This window comes from Trichomycterus rosablanca, chromosome 16 (assembly GCF_030014385.1).
Source record: "Trichomycterus rosablanca isolate fTriRos1 chromosome 16, fTriRos1.hap1, whole genome shotgun sequence".
Lineage (NCBI taxonomy): Eukaryota > Metazoa > Chordata > Actinopteri > Siluriformes > Trichomycteridae > Trichomycterus > Trichomycterus rosablanca.
This window is the reverse complement of record NC_086003.1, coordinates 23435573-23455340: the sequence shown is the minus strand read 5'-3', so window position 1 is coordinate 23455340 and position 19768 is coordinate 23435573. Positions and strand designations below refer to the sequence as shown.

Here is a 19768-nt window from a genome sequence, read left to right as displayed (position 1 = left end):
GCAGCTGTAATGTAAACCACAGTACAGAAATGGTCGTATTTAGGAACAGGTTGAAGACCTGGCAGTGAAACATGTTCACGCAGATGTTTGCATTAGGATTGTGAAGGATCACGGTGTGGCCAAAAGCGACCAGCCGACGTCCATCCTAGTCAGCCCTGACTGTGCGCGGTGTTGCTATGGCAACACACCGTGTGAGCCTTCTTCCTTGCATTAGTATAGCGTGATTCAGAAGGGGATGAGAATGCGCCCTTGACACCAATCGAACGCAAAACCTGGCCTGCATATTTTACCATCTTGCAACCCCAGCAGGCCTTCTCCAGAGGCGCAGCCTAAAAAAGCAGCACAAACCAGCAGGCAAAAAACCCTGGAATATGTCTAGCCTGATCGTACACACAAATGTGCACCAACACATTTCAAAACTTGTAAAATGGCAAAAAGAGAGCCAGGGAGGTTCAGGTTTGGGGAAATGTGAGTTGTTCTTGAAAAAAGTAAATGAGTCAGAGAAATGGTGAAAGGAAAAGCTGACAAGACAAAGGGACAGAGGTTGTGATTTATTTCGCTCTTGAGCGATGGATCTCCCTGTGGTGAAAGTCCGTCTTGCTGCCCCACGGTTCTATCCCAGATTAATGACAGCAACAGGAAGGTCACCTACACGCACACGCACACACACTGATGCACAGTACAGCACCTAAATGCAAGCATACACACACCAATTTACAGGCCCCAGGAAACACACACACACATACAAATGTACGGAAATGCAGTGACATCCCAGCTCTGGTGCACTAGCGTGTGTTTTTACCATTGCGCCACCTGAGCGGCTAATTAGTGGTTCTGTTTGCTTCACATTACAGTCATTCTATTAATTATCTTGTAGGGTTTTAAGTTTAAATTTAAATACAGTGGCTTCAGATTTTAGTGCCCATTGTGGTGTGGATTAAATTTTGATTGCCATTCTACATTGTCAGTCTACACTTGCAACAATGGCAACCTGTCAGTGGTGGGGCTTAAACCAGCAACCTTTCAATTACTAGTCCAGTGCCTTAACCCTTGATCTACTACTGCCTTACTTTTATTTTGGTCATTTGAATTTTAATTAAAAACTTAAGGTGATTAAGTTGTTCAATTTTTATAAGCTTTGGGGATTAATGCATTCATACATGCTAGACATCACTGGAATGAACACTTAAACTTTTCCTGCCAGATTCTACAATATTACCATAGTAGTGCAATGTAAATGTAATGTAGGTTAGGAAGAATGCATAATAAAAATACTACAATTGTAATGGTGGCAGATAATGGATTAGAAGGCTTGTCTAATACAGGTGATGTAAATGTGTGCTTTGTGCTTTTATGTTAATGCTCTAACATAAAAGCACCTTCTCCAAGTTGTTATCACAAAATTAGTAGCATACAGTGGTAACAATGAGTGTGGCTAAAATACCCAAACTCAATAATTAAAAGGGTTGTCCATACTCTTTGGACATACTGTCTGTTCTAGTGTTTGGATAAATCTAACAAATTTAAATCTTTCTCACATACCTTCAAGTTAAGCTGAACTCCTGAGAGAGTTTTTGAAGTGAAATTCTCTCGCAGGTTCCATACAGGTTCTGTGGATATTCTGTTTACAAGGTTACTCTTCAGACTGGTCTCCTGGTTGCTGTGAAATATAATATATAAAAGGATGTAACACTGTCCAAAAAAGATTTTCAAAATTGTAGAAAATTATGATTTTATGACTTTTACTTGAGTGTAAAAATCTTTTCCAAAAAAACTTATATTAAAAGGATTTTAAAGAATTATTAAAAATTTTACGAACTTAAGCTATAAATACATAGCAACTATTTAAATGGTGTTAAGTTATTGGACTAGTAATCAGAGGGTCACTGATTAACGTTTGATCATTGTTAGGTTGGCATATGGTTTGGATAAAAGCATATGCTCAGTGGTATAAATGTAAATGGGTTTCAACAAAAAATCCAAAGTTCTTTTTTGTTCTATAGGTGTGCATACATTTACTTATCTGTATAGTGCTGTACTGAGTTTGTATAGTGCTGTTTAATGTTTATATTAAGCAAAAGAAAAAGATTTAAGTCCATACTGTGAATTGTTGAAAAGACTAGCAGCATTTCTTTCGCAAAACCCTGAGCGGAGAAGCTTGGAGGACTTGAACTCATCCATCTCACCAATGACATTAACATGAACATCACCATCATGGCCCAACAGCCAGGTCACACTTTTACTGTGAGCTACAGAAGAGAGGTGAAAGGAAAAAGAGAGACATGGGATAAAGTTAATAGTATTTAATAATACATTGTAATACATTTTTTTATAATAATAATAATAGTAATACATTTCTGCAACTGTTTTTATCCGTAATGTAATAGTTGAAACAGTTGCTTATACAAAAAAAAAACCCTGAAAGCTAAAATATGTGGACATGAATTCTAATTATTGCGTTCGGGTGTTTAAGCCACACACCATTGTTAACAATTGCTACAAAGGTTGCTAAAGGCATGGTTTGGCAGGTTTGGTGTAGAGCCAACTGAACTGGAATGTTGATTGCATGCCAAGCCTTCATAGCTAACATCAGTTTCAATCATTCAGTCACAGAAAAAGAGCAGTTACAGAAATGACTGATATCTAAAGACTGCTGTAACATACAGTACATGTTCTATAAAATTGTATGTTTATGTCAGCTGTACATATTAAACATCAGGGACAAACAATTTTAAATATCACATATTGTTTGATATGCACTCAGATTAGCTAGTTTCCAAATGATCTTGATACACAAAAGAACAAAAAATCACACCAAAAAAGGGATAAACAGTAATGAAGACAATAGATAAGCATGCATGTAAAGTCTTTATTAAACTTCAGTGGTCTGACAAACACAAGTGTTTCAGTTTCAGGTTTGCCAGCAAACATGTGTAACTGTTAGAATGAACTGGTTCTTCTTGCACACCTATTGGCAAAAACACAACATTCTAGCTTAACAGGCAGACCTGCCCTCGATGATTAAGACATGATGGGCTTGTCACAACAGTCAGTCTGGCACTGGTGCCTTTGTGTAATTAGATAAGTAATGCCACCCATATTCTTGTATTCATTATTGTCAAAGAAGGCCCACATAGCATTGCATGATTTGTGTGTAACATGTATCCTGAGCAGATCAAATCAAAGCTTGGAGGACTTGAACTCATCCATCTCACCAATGACATTAACATGAACATCACCATCATGGCCCAACAGCCAGGTCACACTTTTACTGTGAGCTACAGAAGAGAGGTGAAAGGAAAAAGAGAGACATGGGATAAAGTTAATAGTATTTAATAATACATTGTAATACATTTTTTTATAATAATAATAATAGTAATACATTTCTGCAACTGTTTTTATCCGTAATGTAATAGTTGAAACAGTTGCTTATACAAAAAAAAAACCCTGAAAGCTAAAATATGTGGACATGAATTCTAATTATTGCGTTCGGGTGTTTAAGCCACACACCATTGTTAACAATTGCTACAAAGGTTGCTAAAGGCATGGTTTGGCAGGTTTGGTGTAGAGCCAACTGAACTGGAATGTTGATTGCATGCCAAGCCTTCATAGCTAACATCAGTTTCAATCATTCAGTCACAGAAAAAGAGCAGTTACAGAAATGACTGATATCTAAAGACTGCTGTAACATACAGTACATGTTCTATAAAATTGTATGTTTATGTCAGCTGTACATATTAAACATCAGGGACAAACAATTTTAAATATCACATATTGTTTGATATGCACTCAGATTAGCTAGTTTCCAAATGATCTTGATACACAAAAGAACAAAAAATCACACCAAAAAAGGGATAAACAGTAATGAAGACAATAGATAAGCATGCATGTAAAGTCTTTATTAAACTTCAGTGGTCTGACAAACACAAGTGTTTCAGTTTCAGGTTTGCCAGCAAACATGTGTAACTGTTAGAATGAACTGGTTCTTCTTGCACACCTATTGGCAAAAACACAACATTCTAGCTTAACAGGCAGACCTGCCCTCGATGATTAAGACATGATGGGCTTGTCACAACAGTCAGTCTGGCACTGGTGCCTTTGTGTAATTAGATAAGTAATGCCACCCATATTCTTGTATTCATTATTGTCAAAGAAGGCCCACATAGCATTGCATGATTTGTGTGTAACATGTATCCTGAGCAGATCAAATCAAGTATAACATACTGAGCTGAGCCAAAGAACTGTGATACCATACAACATGATATACGTCAGACTTCTAAAACCTGTTTTGCATTCAAGCAGTTAAAGAGAATAAATGTTATGTTAAGTATGCAGGTCATTTATTCTTTTTCTTGTAATATGTTATTTGACATTGTGTGTATACATTTTATTAAATAATCTTTATCCTGAGTAAATCAACTTGATCCAGATTGATGGACGGATGGATGGACGGACGGACGAACGGACTTGTGATGGATAGGTCACAAGTCACCCACTGAAGGAACTAAAAACAATTTAAAGCAAGTTACATCATATAGTACTAAAAATAGTGCTACATTGTCCTGTATTTTTAAAAAAACAGTACAAAGAGATAGGTATTTACATCATCAACTTGTTTTTGTAAATGTACAAACATCAATACAATGTCTGCAACATGTTCCAAGTTGAAACGGGCAGTGGGCAAACATTGTTGCTGCATCCACAAATGCAAGTTGGAACTGTTCACAGAGAAAGCCACATCCAGTAACACTGTTCTAGTACCACTTCTCCAGGCTTTAGAGGCTTTAGATAACCCTAAAAGGACTGAAACTCAGAGAAAATATATACTGTAGTCGGACGAGTTGACCCTTTAGATGTTTATGGAAATAATAAATGTCAAGTTCACCAGGCCAAAGTAAGAAAAGGTCCATCTGGATAGCTGCTAGTGTAAAGTATAAAAGCCAGAGTCTGTCATGAGATAAGGGTACATTCTTCCCCATTACATGGGTAGATTGCACAGCTATGAGGGCATTATCTGGACTAAAGTGATATAAACATACTGTGATGGGGACATTCCTGACTATTTCAACATAAAATGCATTTTTGATGCCACATTGATTAGGAATGTATGGATTGTAATTAAGGTTTTGTTTTAAGAAATCAGTTGCTCCTTACCATGTTTTAAGAGTCAGACTGGAGTAGTTTTGGTATTATGTAAAATTTTATAGTTTTATTTTTTAGTTCTTGTTTAAGTTCTGAACCGAATTAAATGTATGCAGCTTTGTATTTTTTAATAAAATAAAAACCACACAGGTGGGTCACTGCTTCTAGTCCTTGAGGACTGATTTACACCAAAAAGGTCACATGTAAAATTGTGAAAATGATCACAAAACACCCTGGTGGGTAATGCACAGCAAAATCTTGCTCCACTAATTGCATCATTATATCTATTAATTACTATGGATAACTACATTGAGCATTTCTGAAGTAATAGTACTTCATTCAAACAGACTTTAACATAGCACATTAAACTCCACATGAGAAACATTCATTTATTCATTGTCTGTTTTACCACCATTTTATCCTATTTAGGGTAACCTGAACCCCAGACAGGTCGCCAGTCCATCACAAGTCAGAAAAACACACACACACATTCACACACATTCTGGCCAATTTTAGTACCTCCAATTAACCTGGCTGCATGGCTTTGTACTGTGGAAGGAAGCCGGAGCTCACAGATGAAACCCACATGGACATGGGGCGAACATGCAAACTCCACACAAAAAGGACCTTCTTGCTGTGAGGTGACAGTGCTACCCACAGATCCAGCATACTGGGCATAGTGTTTTCGCATGAATAGAATTTGAAACATTGTTACATCTGTGCTGAAATGATAGAAAAAGCATGCAGGACATTCTTAAGTTTCTGAGATCCGATGCACTACTGCATTGCATCAGGTTTCCTATCTACTCTTAATAATGATAAGGACCTGATGATTTTCTACTTATTTCTCCTAAATGAAATGGGCTAATGGCTAAAATATTATAAATAGTTTTAAAGAAAAAGGTTAAGGTATTTTAAAATCTAAAAGTCTCTTGCTTTTATTCTTTTACTTGCTTGCTCTATCTCAGTTTTTTTTTATAGTACTGCTTTGAACACATCCACTTCCTGCAGACTTCCTGCTTTGCTGGCAGTTACTTGTATAAAGGAATTTAACTTGGTTTGGCAGAAACTTTCTGCCTTGCTTTTAAAGTAGGCCAGTCCCTTCTTTACAGTACTTTGTTGTGTTTTCTAAATCTAACTTAGGACATCTGAACGACTGCAGTTCTGCATATCACAAGATTACACAGCGGGTAGAAACTATTTTAACAGTCTGCAATCTGTTGAAGCATTGTGTACTGTGGCTGAGGATATTCTATCAGCTTGCTGTAGCGAAATCATAGAGCAGCTGAAAAACAGCTGCACACATCTTAAGAAAAAGAGGTGTTTTTGTTCTTCAGCAGCCCCAAGACACTCGATAATAACCACTTTGTTAACAGCTTAGCAAAGAAAAAGTTTACGTCTGGTCTAACTGACATAAGGCAGGCCAAATTAATGCATCATCAGTCTATGTCTCATCCATAGTTGTCAGGTTTTACATTTTACATGACGCTGGACTGCTTAGACTAAAGTTGCTGCTGATATTGTTTTTTTTTACCACAAAACCTCCCACAACCTTTTTTTTGAAATGCTGACAGACAGGATTCCAAGTTCCTCAAAGGTCAAACCAGTTTAGAATGTGTACTTTGGGTACATTTAGCCTAATCCTGTAATGTAAACTAACCCAGAGTTTTTCCTAATCTGTGGTCTGTCTTCCAATCCTAAGCACTTTTCTTTTGCTACATCCTAGATACATTCCACTAATATCTCAAAAACATGCCTGACCTCCCTCTATTACTGATTTGGCCAGATATCCCTCACATATATGGGTCAAAGTTCGAAAGTCAGTTTAGAAAAAGGTCACCTTATGTGGTAGGTTCACATCACAAAAACATTTCTGTGTTTGGATGATGATTTTAATTAAAGTGAATAAATGAGACAGGATACAATTCAATAAATGACAATAAGTAGTAGCTTGACAGAGCTGGATATTAAACCCTCGGCTTTTGGAGCTAAAGTCACCACTGCTAAAACTATTGAACTGCACAGTGTATTCCAGCTAAGCCTTTCGTGTTACATGTGGTTTGTAGTTTTAGGACAATGTGATAGGCCATATAGTGTACTTAAAGTATGTGGACACCCCTCCTGTTGCTTGGGTTCAGGTTTTTCAGCCATACACATGTTTAAAAGATGTAATTTTATACATTCAACATTGTGCCAACCTTTTGGGGAAGGGCTTTTTCTTTTCCAGCATGACTGTACCCCTGTTCTCAAAGTAAGGTCTATAAAGACATGGCTTAAAAAGTTTGGTACAGAGAAACCCCTGTGGCCTGACCTCAACACAATTAGAATAATTGGGACTCTGTTTAGACTTGCTGCCTGGTCAATTCTACAATGAACACAAAGTCCTGCTTATAACCCTGCTAAAGCCCTGACAATTTAGCTCCTGCATATCTTATCAGCATATCTTAAGCCCCATAGCTGATGCAGAACTTTTGTTAATCTCTAGAATCACTTGCACATCATTTAGTGAAATATGTTTATATTCTATCACCACTACAGCAAAAGGATATAAAAAATACAAGCTCTAGAAACACATACGTTGACTGGCCTATTACTGGCTTTTTTTTATGTAAAAAGTGTAAAAATACACTGTAGACAGAATGGCAATCCATTGCAGGCCATCATTTCCCAATCTATTTACTCACTTACAACTGGGAGTAATGATGGAGTGACTAATCTACCTACTGGGAAGTTTGAATGTCATTTCATGTATTTAGCAAGCAGTGTAGGTTACTGGTGGTTATTATAAAAGTGTGAAAAACAGTAATCATGTTTATTTTTTTGCAAACACAGAGCAGTTAATTCTATGGGTAGCATTATTAGCTTTTCTTATAATCCAATCTACGTCTCAGTATAAACTTTTATAGGTGAACTCTGTTGCTTTGTGGCTTCCGTGATGACTTCTTTTCAGACAGGATGTTCATACCACAGATCAGCTGCAGTGTTTACCACTCAATGATTTACTTCACACTCTTACCATATTTAGCCATGACAACCTACAAGAGATGCATAAGCAGAAGGGTACGTTAAAGGTTGTGTTCACATGTGTCTACTTTTGCGTATGTGATGTGTCCTTTGATGAGAGGTTAAGGGTGTGTGATTTGTAATTAAGTTTGTTGACAGTAGGCATATATATATATATATATATATATATATATATATATATATATATAAACGAGAAGGTCCATGGTGTGACTAATTTGACCTCCAGTGGCCTGCACAGAGCCTTGAACTCAACGCAACCAAACACCTCATCCATCATCAGTGCCTTAACTTACTAATGTTCTTTTGACTGAATAGACACACTGCAAAATTTTGGAAAGCCTTCCCAGAAGAAACATACGACTGATAAGTACTGATACAACTAGCTAGCAGGGGTCAGAAAAGTTATACAGTTGAGAGCTGAGGTTAAAGCATCCGTACACCTGTAAGGGTCATGTATGTTATTATTATTATTTGGGTGGAACGGACATCTACAAGATATGTAATATGAAGCAACACAGTAGGTTTGAGGTAAATTAGTTTTACCTGGCCTTGTTTTGGGTTTGCATGGCTCCTGGTTCTCCTCACGCTCTTTCCAGCGGCGAACCTGCTCCTGTCTCATCTTCAAAAATAATGTCTTTTTTTGCTCCTCATTCAAAGCCTCCAGAACATCTGGGTCTATGTACATATCCTTTAAGATCTGTTGCAGCATGGTTGCCTTTGTGTATTTCCCTGTCCACGTGTTAGTCCTTTAGATCAAGAGGTGAAGGATGTCACTGAAAATGAAAAGGACGTCTAGTTTAAGACTGAGTGCCGGCCCTGTTGCTGCACCCTGCCGCTCACCATGTGCACTCTCTCATCACAGAGTGGCTGCCAGCAGCTGGATGGGCTGTGGGGGAAAAATGACAAGTTAGAACATCTGGAAACAATTTGCTAAGCTCTTTTGGAGCCTGATTTGCTCAGCTTGCTTGTCTGTCAGTGAATAGTTTTCAGCATTCAGCTGGGTTCTCTTCGGATACTTCTTTTGTCTCTTTGTTTTGTTTTTAAGTGTACTGGTTGACTTGCCTCTTCAGTTTTAAGCCAGATTGGACTTGGTCAAACATCCTGCCTCTCTTGCTGAAATGGGAGGAGATTTCTTAAAACTCCCCAAGGCACTTTGATTCTATTTTTACCTCATCGTTCTGAGGCGGTAACACAACTACAAGTGCTGCGTCTAAAGAAAGAAGCATGCAGTTTAAATGGAGACAACTGCAGCCCTGTCATAAGAACTATTTACAGTATTCTACAAGAGTAAAAAAGGAGTAATAAAAGTTGAGAGAGAAATACATTTTCTGTCAGCTATTCAATCAAGAACTAGGAGCAGAAAGCTAAATTCTGATGGTAAAGAGTGAAAGGAACAGATGGGGAGGGAAAGAATCATCTGAAAAAAGAATTTGTACTCACAGTTGGGTGTGGACTATCTCCAGCAGGCTGTACAGACCCGACAGGGAGAATGAGTACTGCCGTCCTTCCTTTGTGTATGACTTAGCTAGTGACATCACAACATTCCTCTCTCTCTCTCTCTCTCTCTCTCTCTCTCTCTCGCTCTGTATTCCACTCTCCCAGTCTCTCTCTCTCTTCTACTAACTCTGCTGCCTGTTCAAAAATTCATAAACACACATTTCCTTTCTTCCAATAGCTGTTGGTTAAAATTCAGGAAGCCGAGGCCAGCTGTTGGCGCTGTGAACAAAGTAGCAGCATCCTGTCGAAAAAAGCGATAGAGTGCAAAATGGAAGAGAAGGAGTAAAACAGAAAGTAACACAGCTCTACAGTTATAATGTGGACTTTTTATTATTTAATTGTTCTTAATATTGCAAACAGTGTGGAAAGACATAAAGACATAATTAAACAACTCGCTTGTTCAAAGCAAGATTATCAAAATATTTTGGGGAAAAACATGTGAAAACAGAGAACCAGGCAGGTTTGTTTATCTGACCTGGCTAGTCATGTTGTAGACATGTCCCCAAGAGCTTTTTATTCCACCATTACTGCTTTCAAAAGATTACAGACTTCCCAGCTAAAAGGCTAGTATTAACTGTTGCTACGAAGTTGTAACCATACAATTTACTCTATCTAATTGACCTCATACAACTGTAAGCAATGGGTGTGGGTGAAACACCTGAATTCAATATTTAGGAGTGTCCACAAGCTTATAGCCATATAAACCCACAATAAGCATAAGAACTTCAATTTGTGAAGGTTTTATTCTGACAAGGTTTTTTAGATAGTGTGTTTTTCACACATTCTGTTAAAAAGAATGTTTTTTTTTCCCCCAACTTTATTTATTGAATTTTTTGAATCAAAGACAACATACAAATGTCTTACAGGTATTCATAACAAATACTTAAGCAATAACATATTAAGCATTACACAAGACATTAAAGAAAAATACAAATATATATATACTGTATATATACACATACATACAGTGTATCACAAAAGTGAGTACACCCCTCACATTTCTGCAGATATTTAAGTATATCTTTTCATGGGACAACACTGACAAAATGACACTTTGACACAATGAAAAGTAGTCTGTGTGCAGCTTATATAACAGTGTAAATTTATTCTTCCCTCAAAATAACTCAATATACAGCCGTTAATGTCTAAACCACCGGCAACAAAAGTGAGTACACCCCTTAGTGAAAGTTCTTGAAGTGTCAATATTTTGTGTGGCCATCATTATTTCCCAGAACTGCCTTAACTCTCCTGGGCATGGAGTTTACCAGAGCTTCACAGGTTGCCACTGGAATGCTTTTCCACTCCTCCATGACGACATCACGGAGCTGGCGGATATTCGAGACTTTGCGCTCCTCCACCTTCCGCTTGAGGATGCCCCAAAGATGTTCTATTGGGTTTAGGTCTGGAGACATGCTTGGCCAGTCCATCACCTTTACCCTCAGCCTCTTCAATAAAGCAGTGGTCGTCTTAGAGGTGTGTTTGGGGTCATTATCATGCTGGAACACTGCCCTGCGACCCAGTTTCCGGAGGGAGGGGATCATGCTCTGCTTCAGTATTTCACAGTACATATTGGAGTTCATGTGTCCCTCAATGAAATGTAACTCCCCAACACCTGCTGCACTCATGCAGCCCCAGACCATGGCATTCCCACCACCATGCTTGACTGTAGGCATGACACACTTATCTTTGTACTCCTCACCTGATTGCCGCCACACATGCTTGAGACCATCTGAACCAAACAAATGAATCTTGGTCTCATCAGACCATAGGACATGGTTCCAGTAATCCATGTCCTTTGTTGACATGTCTTCAGCAAACTGTTTGCGGGCTTTCTTGTGTAGAGACTTCAGAAGAGGCTTCCTTCTGGGGTGACAGCCATGAAGACCAATTTGATGTAGTGTGCGGCGTATGGTCTGAGCACTGACAAGCTGACCCCCCACCTTTTCAATCTCTGCAGCAATGCTGACAGCACTCCTGCGCCCATCTTTTAAAGACAGCAGTTGGATGTGACGCTGAGCACGTGCACTCAGCTTCTTTGGACGACCAACACGAGGTCTGTTCTGAGTGGACCCTGCTCTTTTAAAACGCTGGATGATCTTGGCCACTGTGCTGCAGCCCAGTTTCAGGGTGTTGGCAATCTTCTTGTAGCCTTGGCCATCTTCATGTAGCGCAACAATTCGTCTTTTAGGATCCTCAGAGAGTTCTTTGCCATGAGGTGCCATGTTGGAACTTTCAGTGACCAGTATGAGAGAGTGTGAGAGCTGTACTACTAAATTGAACACACCTGCTCCCTATGCACACCTGAGACCTAGTAACACTAACAAATCACATGACATTTTGGAGGGAAAATGACAAGCAGTGCTCAATTTGGACATTTAGGGGTGTAGTCTCTTAGGGGTGTACTCACTTTTGTTGCCGGTGGTTTAGACATTAATGGCTGTATATTGAGTTATTTTGAGGGAAGAATAAATTTACACTGTTATATAAGCTGCACACAGACTACTTTTCATTGTGTCAAAGTGTCATTTTGTCAGTGTTGTCCCATGAAAAGATATACTTAAATATCTGCAGAAATGTGAGGGGTGTACTCACTTTTGTGATACACTGTACATACACACATACATATACATTTATACATACACACATACATATAATTAAAAAAAATAAAATAAAATAAAAAAGGGTGAAAAACAGATAAATAAATAAATAAATAGCAAGAAAAAAAAATACGATTGAAATTCTAAAAGAAAAGAAAGAAAACCCCTATTGGCCAGCCCACCACGCAAAACACATATACAAACATTAATACCCAGACAGAAACAGCAACATTCAGCGATAACCAGTAAACCAAGCGACCAACCAACAAGTAGGATTAGTCTGGAGTGAGTGGAAGATCTGTCCCCCCCACAAACTGGAAAAATGGGGCCCATATCCTCTCAAATTTGTTTGAAAAGCCACTAAGCGTAAGTCTAATTTTCTCCAGCTTAAGAAAGAGAAAAACATCCCTGATCCAGTGAGTGTAGGAAGGAGGAGTTTTGGATTTCCAATTAATCACAATTAATCTCCTAGCTAATAGAGGGACAAATGCTATTACATTCTTTTTGGGTGTTGGGAGAGATTGTGACAGAGTAACCCCAAACAGCGCACACAAGGCATTTGGTTCGATCTCCTCTCCAGTTATCTTTGACAGGGTGCCAAAATTCTCCGTCCAGTAAGCAAAGAGGGAAGGGCAAAGCCAGAACATATGTATAAGATTCGCAGGAGCCTGTTGACACCTATCACACAATGGAGATACATTTTCATAGAATTTAGACAACCGGACTTTGGTATAGTATGTGCGATGAACCAGCTTAAATTGGATAAGTCCATGCCTTGCACAAATGGAAGACTTATGTATACGTTGTAAAATCTCCTCCCAAACTGGCTCCGTTATCACTATCCCCAGGTCCTCTTCCCAGAGGGATTTAATGGTATTTAACGACTCTGACCGTAAGGCATAGATTTGATTATAAATTTTGGAAATCAGACCCTTAAGAGTTGTACTTAGTGTGAGGAGACCATCTACTGTTGAGTCTCCAGGTGAGTTGGGGAATGTGGGGAACGTATTGTTAACAAAGCTGCGAACCTGTAGATATCTGAAAAAGTGATGTCTGGGTATAGAAAATCTATCTGAAAGTTGCTGAAACGAAGCAAAGACATTATCAAAATACAAGTCTTTAAAGGAGTTTATACCAAGGTTCGCCCATCTGGAAAAGGCACCATCTACCAGGGAGGGAGGAAAAAAGTGATTAGCAGCCAGAGGAGCATAAATTGAGAATGATTGCAAGCCAAAGTAACGTTTAACTTGGGTCCAAATCTTGAGAGAAGTTTTGACAATTACATATTTTGTATAAAGTGAAGTGGAAGAATGAATAGGAGAACAGACCAGTGCTTTCAAGGATACCGGTTTAACAGAGTTTTTAACGGAGTATGATTCTATAGCCAGCCAGGCAGGAGGGGGTCCAAAGTTTTCCTGAAAAAGCCAGTATTTGCAAATTCTAATGTTAGCCGCCCAGTGGTAAAATCTGAAATTTGGTAGTCCTAGTCCACCAAGAGGTCTAGGTCTTTGCAGGTACTGTTTACGCAACCTGGGAATTTTCTTATTCCAAATAAATTCAGTAATTAGGCTATCCACCTTATGGAAGAAGGTCTGAGGAAGGGGATATGGAATGCATTGAAAAAGATAGGAGAACCGAGGAAGAATGTTCATCTTAACTGAGTTGACTCGAGCAGCCAGAGATAAATTGAGTGTAGACCAACGTTCACAGTCCTCCCGAACACGGGTCAACAAAGGGGCAAAATTGGCTGTATAAAGATCACCAAATTTACGTGTAACATGGACGCCCAGATAAGTAAAGCCATTTTGAGCTATTCTAAAGGGAAAAGTATGTAAAGTAAAGGTCCTAGCAGCTTTATTAACAGGGATGTTAAAAAGAATGTTAACTAATTATTCATTTTAGTAACCAATTCTTCCTGATCAGGTTCATGTTTACATCACACAATCACACATTCACTTATGCCCTTACACCTTGGGGGAATTTGGATCCATCTTCCACAGCCAATCCGCATATTTTGAGTAGAGGAAGAAAATGATCATACATGGACATCATGCCTTACTCACGTCTAATGTGTTAAACAATGTGCAGCTGTGTTAACTATTTGAATTCATTCAAATTTATAGCACAAATATGCACTTCCTCAGTGTCACAGTAGAGAAGCTTTTTGGGGGTTGCACCTTTTTTCTGAAATGCAAATGAATACAAAATTGCAAATAAATAAATCAGTTGTATCAGTTGTAGATTACTGCAAGCATGATGCGAAAATGTGACGTTTATTCTACTCAGATGTAGGACTTTTTTTTTTTTTTTTTTAATTTTTCCCCTTTTTCTCAAATTTTTTCCCTTTAGCGCATCCAAGTGTTCAATTTGCATCGTGCTTCCTCTCTATCTATGCCGAACCCTGCCCTGACCGAGGAGATCAAAGTTAACCCATATCCCCTCCAAAACATGGGCAGCAGGCGGATGCATTTTTGCCACCCACACATTGATGAGTGTTGTGCCACCTAGCGTTACACACCCTAAGGGCACTCTTCCTCATCTCTGTGCAGGCGCCTCTAATCAGCCGGCAGAGGTCGTAATCACATTCTGACAGAGAGAGACCCACATCCGGTTCTTTGTCCCGCCCCCCAACTGAGCAACCGGCCAATTGTTGCTCATACAGCCACTCAGCCTTGAACCGGTAAGGCAGAGCTGGATTCGATACGATGTACTCAGAATCCAGCTCTGGTTGCAGCGTGTCTTTTTACCGCTGCGCCACCTGAGCATCCCTGTAGGGCATTTTTGAAAACTATCTATTATATTGTGATTTTTTTTAGACCTTTTCACACTTCGTTAAGCTCTTTTTACTGATTATATGAACTATATGAACTACATTGCACCACACCCTTAACTGTGTCACTGGCAAATTTCAGAACAAAGTTACACCCATGCTAATACCTTCCACATTACCAACAGAATTACATGGATTCTTCTTTAATCCTAACATTGTTGGCTTTCTAACTGTGACAGCTCTCATTTTAAAGAGATTTTTAACATTTTTAGAATTTTGCTACCAATACAGTGGGGCCAAAAAGTATTTAGTCAGCCACTGATTGTGCAAGTTCTCCTACTTAGAAAGATGAGAGAGGTCTGTAATTATCATCATAGGTACACTTCGACTATGAGAGACAAAATGAGAAAAAAAAATACAGGAAATCACATTGTAGGATTTTTTAAGAATTTATTTGTAAATTATGGTGGAAAATAAGTATTTGGTCACCCACAAACAAGCAAGATTTCTGGCTCTCACAGACCTGTAACTTCTTCTTTAAGAAGCTGTTCTGTCCTCCACTCATTACCTGTATTAATGGCACCTGTTTGACCTCGTTATCTGTATAAAAGACACCTGTCCACAGCCTCAAACAGTCAGACTCCAAACTCAACCATGGCCAAGACCAAAGAGCTGTCGAAGGACACCAGGAAGAAAATTGTAGACCTGCACCAGGCTGGGAAGAGTGAATCTACAATAGGCAAGCAGGTTGGTGTGAATAAATCAACTGTGGGAGCAATTGTAAGAAAATGGAAGACATACAAGACCATTGATAATCTCCCTTGGGGTCAAGATCTCATCCCCTGGGGTCAAAATGATCATGAGAACGGTGAGCAAAAATCCCAGAACTACACGGAGGGACCTGATGAATGACCTGCAGAGAGCTGGGACCAAAGTAACAAAGGCTACCATCAGTAAACACACTACGCCGAGAGGGACTCAAATCCTGCAGTGCCAGGCGTGTCCCCCTGCTTAAGTACATGTCCAGGCCCATCTGAAGTTTGCCAGAGAGCATATGGATGATCCAGAAGAGGATTGGGAGAATATCATGTGGTCAGATGAAACCAAAATGGAACTTTTTGGTAAAAACTCAACTCGTCGTGTTTGGAGGCTGAGTTGCATCCCAAGAACACCATACCTACTGTGAAGCATGGTGGTGGAAACATCATGCTTTGGGGCTGTTTTTCTGCAAAGGGGACAGGACGACTGATCTGTGTTAAGGGAAGAATGAACGGGGCCATGTATCGTGAGATTTTAAGCCAAAACCTCCTTCCATCAGTGAGAGCATTGAAGATGGAACGTGGCTGGGTCTTCCAGCATGACAATGATACCAAACACACCGCACGGGCAACGAAGGAGTGGCTCCGTAAAAAGCATTTCAAGGTCCTGGAGTGGCCTAGCCAGTCTCCAGACCTCAACCCCATAGAAAATTTGTGGAGTCCGTGTTGCCCAGCGACAGCCCCAAAACATCACTGCTCTAGAGGAGATCTGCATGGAGGAATGGGCCAAAATACCAGCTACAGTGTGTGCAAACCTGGTGAAGACTTACAGGAAACGTTTGACCTCTGTCATTGCCAACAAAGGTTATGTTACAAAGTATTGAGTTGAACTTTTGTTATTGACCAAATACTTATTTTCCACCATAATTTACAAATAAATTCTTTAAAAATCCTACAATGTGATTTCCTGTATTTTTTTTCCTCATTTTGTCTCTCATAGTTGAAGTGTACCTATGATGAAAATTACAGACCTCTCTCATCTTTCTAAGTAGGAGAACTTGCACAATCAGTGGCTGACTAAATACTTTTTGGCCCCACTGTATATATTGTCTAAGAAAAACAGTTATTTTTCATTTGTCATTTGTACTAACTGCTTTATGCTGGTCAGGTTACTTTACTGGTGAGAAATATGCTTCATGTGTGCTAAATAACAAAAAAAAAATCATGCTTTACTGGTGCATCTTTGTAATATTAATGTTCCAAGCTATTACAGTGGTCTTTGAGGTCCAGCACAGTATTAATGCCTTACAGTTTAATCAAAACTTTCTAACCCACCAACTTAATGATCAAAGTTGCTGTGAATGTATTTTGACTTAGTAGAATACTTCTGACAAAGAACTCAAGTTCTTTAAATTGATGTGACCAATACTGATGTAACACAGAATTAAACATAGAAAGCTTTATAATATTTATCCATCCTCTATACATATACACGTGCACAGTACACTGAAATTCTTTCTTCGCATATCCCAGCTTGTTTAGAAGCTGGGGTCAGAACGCAGGGTCAGCCATTGTACGGCGCCCCTGAAGCCGAGAGGGTTAAGGGCCTTGTTCAAGGGCCCAACAGTGGCTGCATGGATGAGCTGGGATTTAAACTGTCAAGTTTTCAATTGATAGCACAAAGCTCTACCCACTAGGCTACCACATACTTTCATTCTGAATCTTATAAAGCATTTTAATTAAGATCTGAAGAGGCAGTTAAAAAAAATCAACTGAATCTTCATGCCCCAGATACTCGGTACATGTCCTTACACTGGACATGACAGAGTTAAAATTTAAACAACATCTCCATCTGCTGGTCAATTCTGCAACGTGATTTTTTTTTCGATACTAATTCATGTATTTATTTTTACTAATCGTATAAGCATGGTGCCACATCCTGGAGTGAGCCCCAGTGCAAAATAATGAATGTGTCTCCTGTACAGTTACTTTCAAAAGACTAGTTAAATTAAATTTAGAAAAAAATATATTGGCACTGATTAATTATGATGCATGAATTTCATTGTATTGATTAAACATTGCATTAAAATGTTCAAAAATATTAATTCCCTGAAGAAATTTTTATTTTATTTGGGTCCTGACTAATTTTGTCTGTTTGCACCCCCTGCAGTACCAGTCCTTACAGCCCTGGTGACAGGGCATTGCAACACACTCACACACTTACAAAGAGAAGAAAAGTAAAATAGCCAAGCCATTTTGGAAGCTTTACAAAGATGGGGTAAACACTCCTTACAAAGAGTTACCAGTTGCAAGGGTCATTTCCAGGTTCCCAGGACCGGTGTTAATGTGCAGCACCCATCACCAGCCACACTGGGTGGAAATGCCTTGCTAAAAGAGGAAAAGAGGTCAAATGAGAACGGCTTGACTGGTTCAGAATAATGTTTGAGTCAGACAGGCAAATGGTGTGGTTGACAACAGCATATTGCTGAGGGTATGGACAGAAAATGTTTTTCTGTTCACCACTTATATTGGCAATTTAACTTACAGTAGCCATTTTATCAGCTTAAACCATTCTGACCAAATTGCCATAGTCAAATCATTCATATCTTTTTTTAATACAAAATGTCTGGAAAGGGTTGAAAACTGCAAATGATATTTGTTGGTTTTAAGCTTTTAAGCTTTTTTATAAAGTTTTAAATACAACTTTAAAACAGAAAAAATAGGACAGTATGGATTATGCAAATAAAAAGACACAGTGTTTCTTACATTCACTTTGACTTTTATTTCATTGCATTCAATAAACATTCATTCCTGCATTTCAGGCCTGCAACATGTTTTTCGGTTGAAACGATAAAGCATTTACCACTTTGTAATGTTGTCATTCCTTCTCACAACAATTTGCACTGGCTTGTTAAAAAAAGCATGGACGTCCCTGGGAAAGATGTCATCTTAAAGGCAACAAATGTTCTAAAATCTCAGTGTACCTTTCTGCATTAATGCTGCCACCACAGTGTCAATAACCTTTGCCAGAGGCACTAATACAACCCCATACCATGACAGACCTGGCTTGTGGACTTGCTGCTGATAACAGTCTGGATGGTCCTTTTCATCTTTGATCTGGAACACGCTGCATCCTTTTCTTCCAAAAAAGATCTGGAGGACTGATTTGTCTGACTACAATACATGTTTCCATTGAGTGATGGTCCATTCCAAATGCCCCCAAGGTCAAAGACTGACACATGGTCTCTGTTTTGCACAACAAAGTTTTAAGTGGCATTTTTGAATGTAACTCCATATTGAAGAGCTTGACAAAGATATTTTACTAGTTTTTAGTTACTGTTTTATATTCTATCTGTCTGTCTGTCTGTCTGTCTGTCTGTCTGTGTCTGTCTGTCTACCTACCTACCTACCTACCTACCTACCTACCTATAGTAGCTAGCTATCTAGCAACTAGCTACATATTGCCACATGACAATGGTAACACATTGTCAGCCCTCTGATTGGATAAAACAGATTTTAAATACTGGCTTTTACTCAATTCTACAGATGCTGATTCATCATTGAGTGTGTCTTAAGTACTAACATTTGTAGTATATTTGGTATAAGGTTCTAAAACACACATAAGATATGAATAGCAGGTCAGTAGATTCAGTTGGTAAAAACTTTCTAGTCTTGAGATTAACCAACGGTGTACAGATTTCTGTTAACCCTGTTAGTATTATATAGCACACAGCATCCAAAAGTCAGTGAATATTCACCTTTTATTAACTAACAGGTTTGGGTTGAAAATGCAGATTCAATCCCATCTCAATGATTGATACTCTTAGGTCAGGTGCTGTCATCATAATTGTAATAATTTGTTTAAGATCAGTAAACATACAGAAAATACAATGTCTGCTTAATATATGAATAGAACTGCACACTGTTAAACTACATTAAAAAAAAAATATATATATTAAGAAATGAATACCTTAATACAG

General features: G+C 38.7%; 1 protein-coding gene across 2 annotated transcripts in view; it reads right to left on the bottom strand.

Moving 5' to 3' along the window:
- zgc:100829 (uncharacterized protein LOC445149 homolog) overlaps window positions 1–9144 on the bottom strand; it is a 34788-nt gene extending 25644 nt beyond the window's left edge. For both annotated transcript variants that reach the window (XM_063011774.1, XM_063011775.1), the window contains exons 1-4: window positions 8710–9144; window positions 3216–3278; window positions 2102–2249; window positions 1543–1660 (exon numbers count right to left, since the gene is read on the bottom strand). In XM_063011774.1, the coding sequence (XP_062867844.1) occupies window positions 1543–1660; window positions 2102–2249; window positions 3216–3278; window positions 8710–8875 (495 nt within the window). In that variant the 5' untranslated portion in view covers window positions 8876–9144. The remainder of the gene's footprint in view (window positions 1–1542; window positions 1661–2101; window positions 2250–3215; window positions 3279–8709) is intronic.
- Between the last annotated feature and the right edge of the window lie 10624 nt (window positions 9145–19768).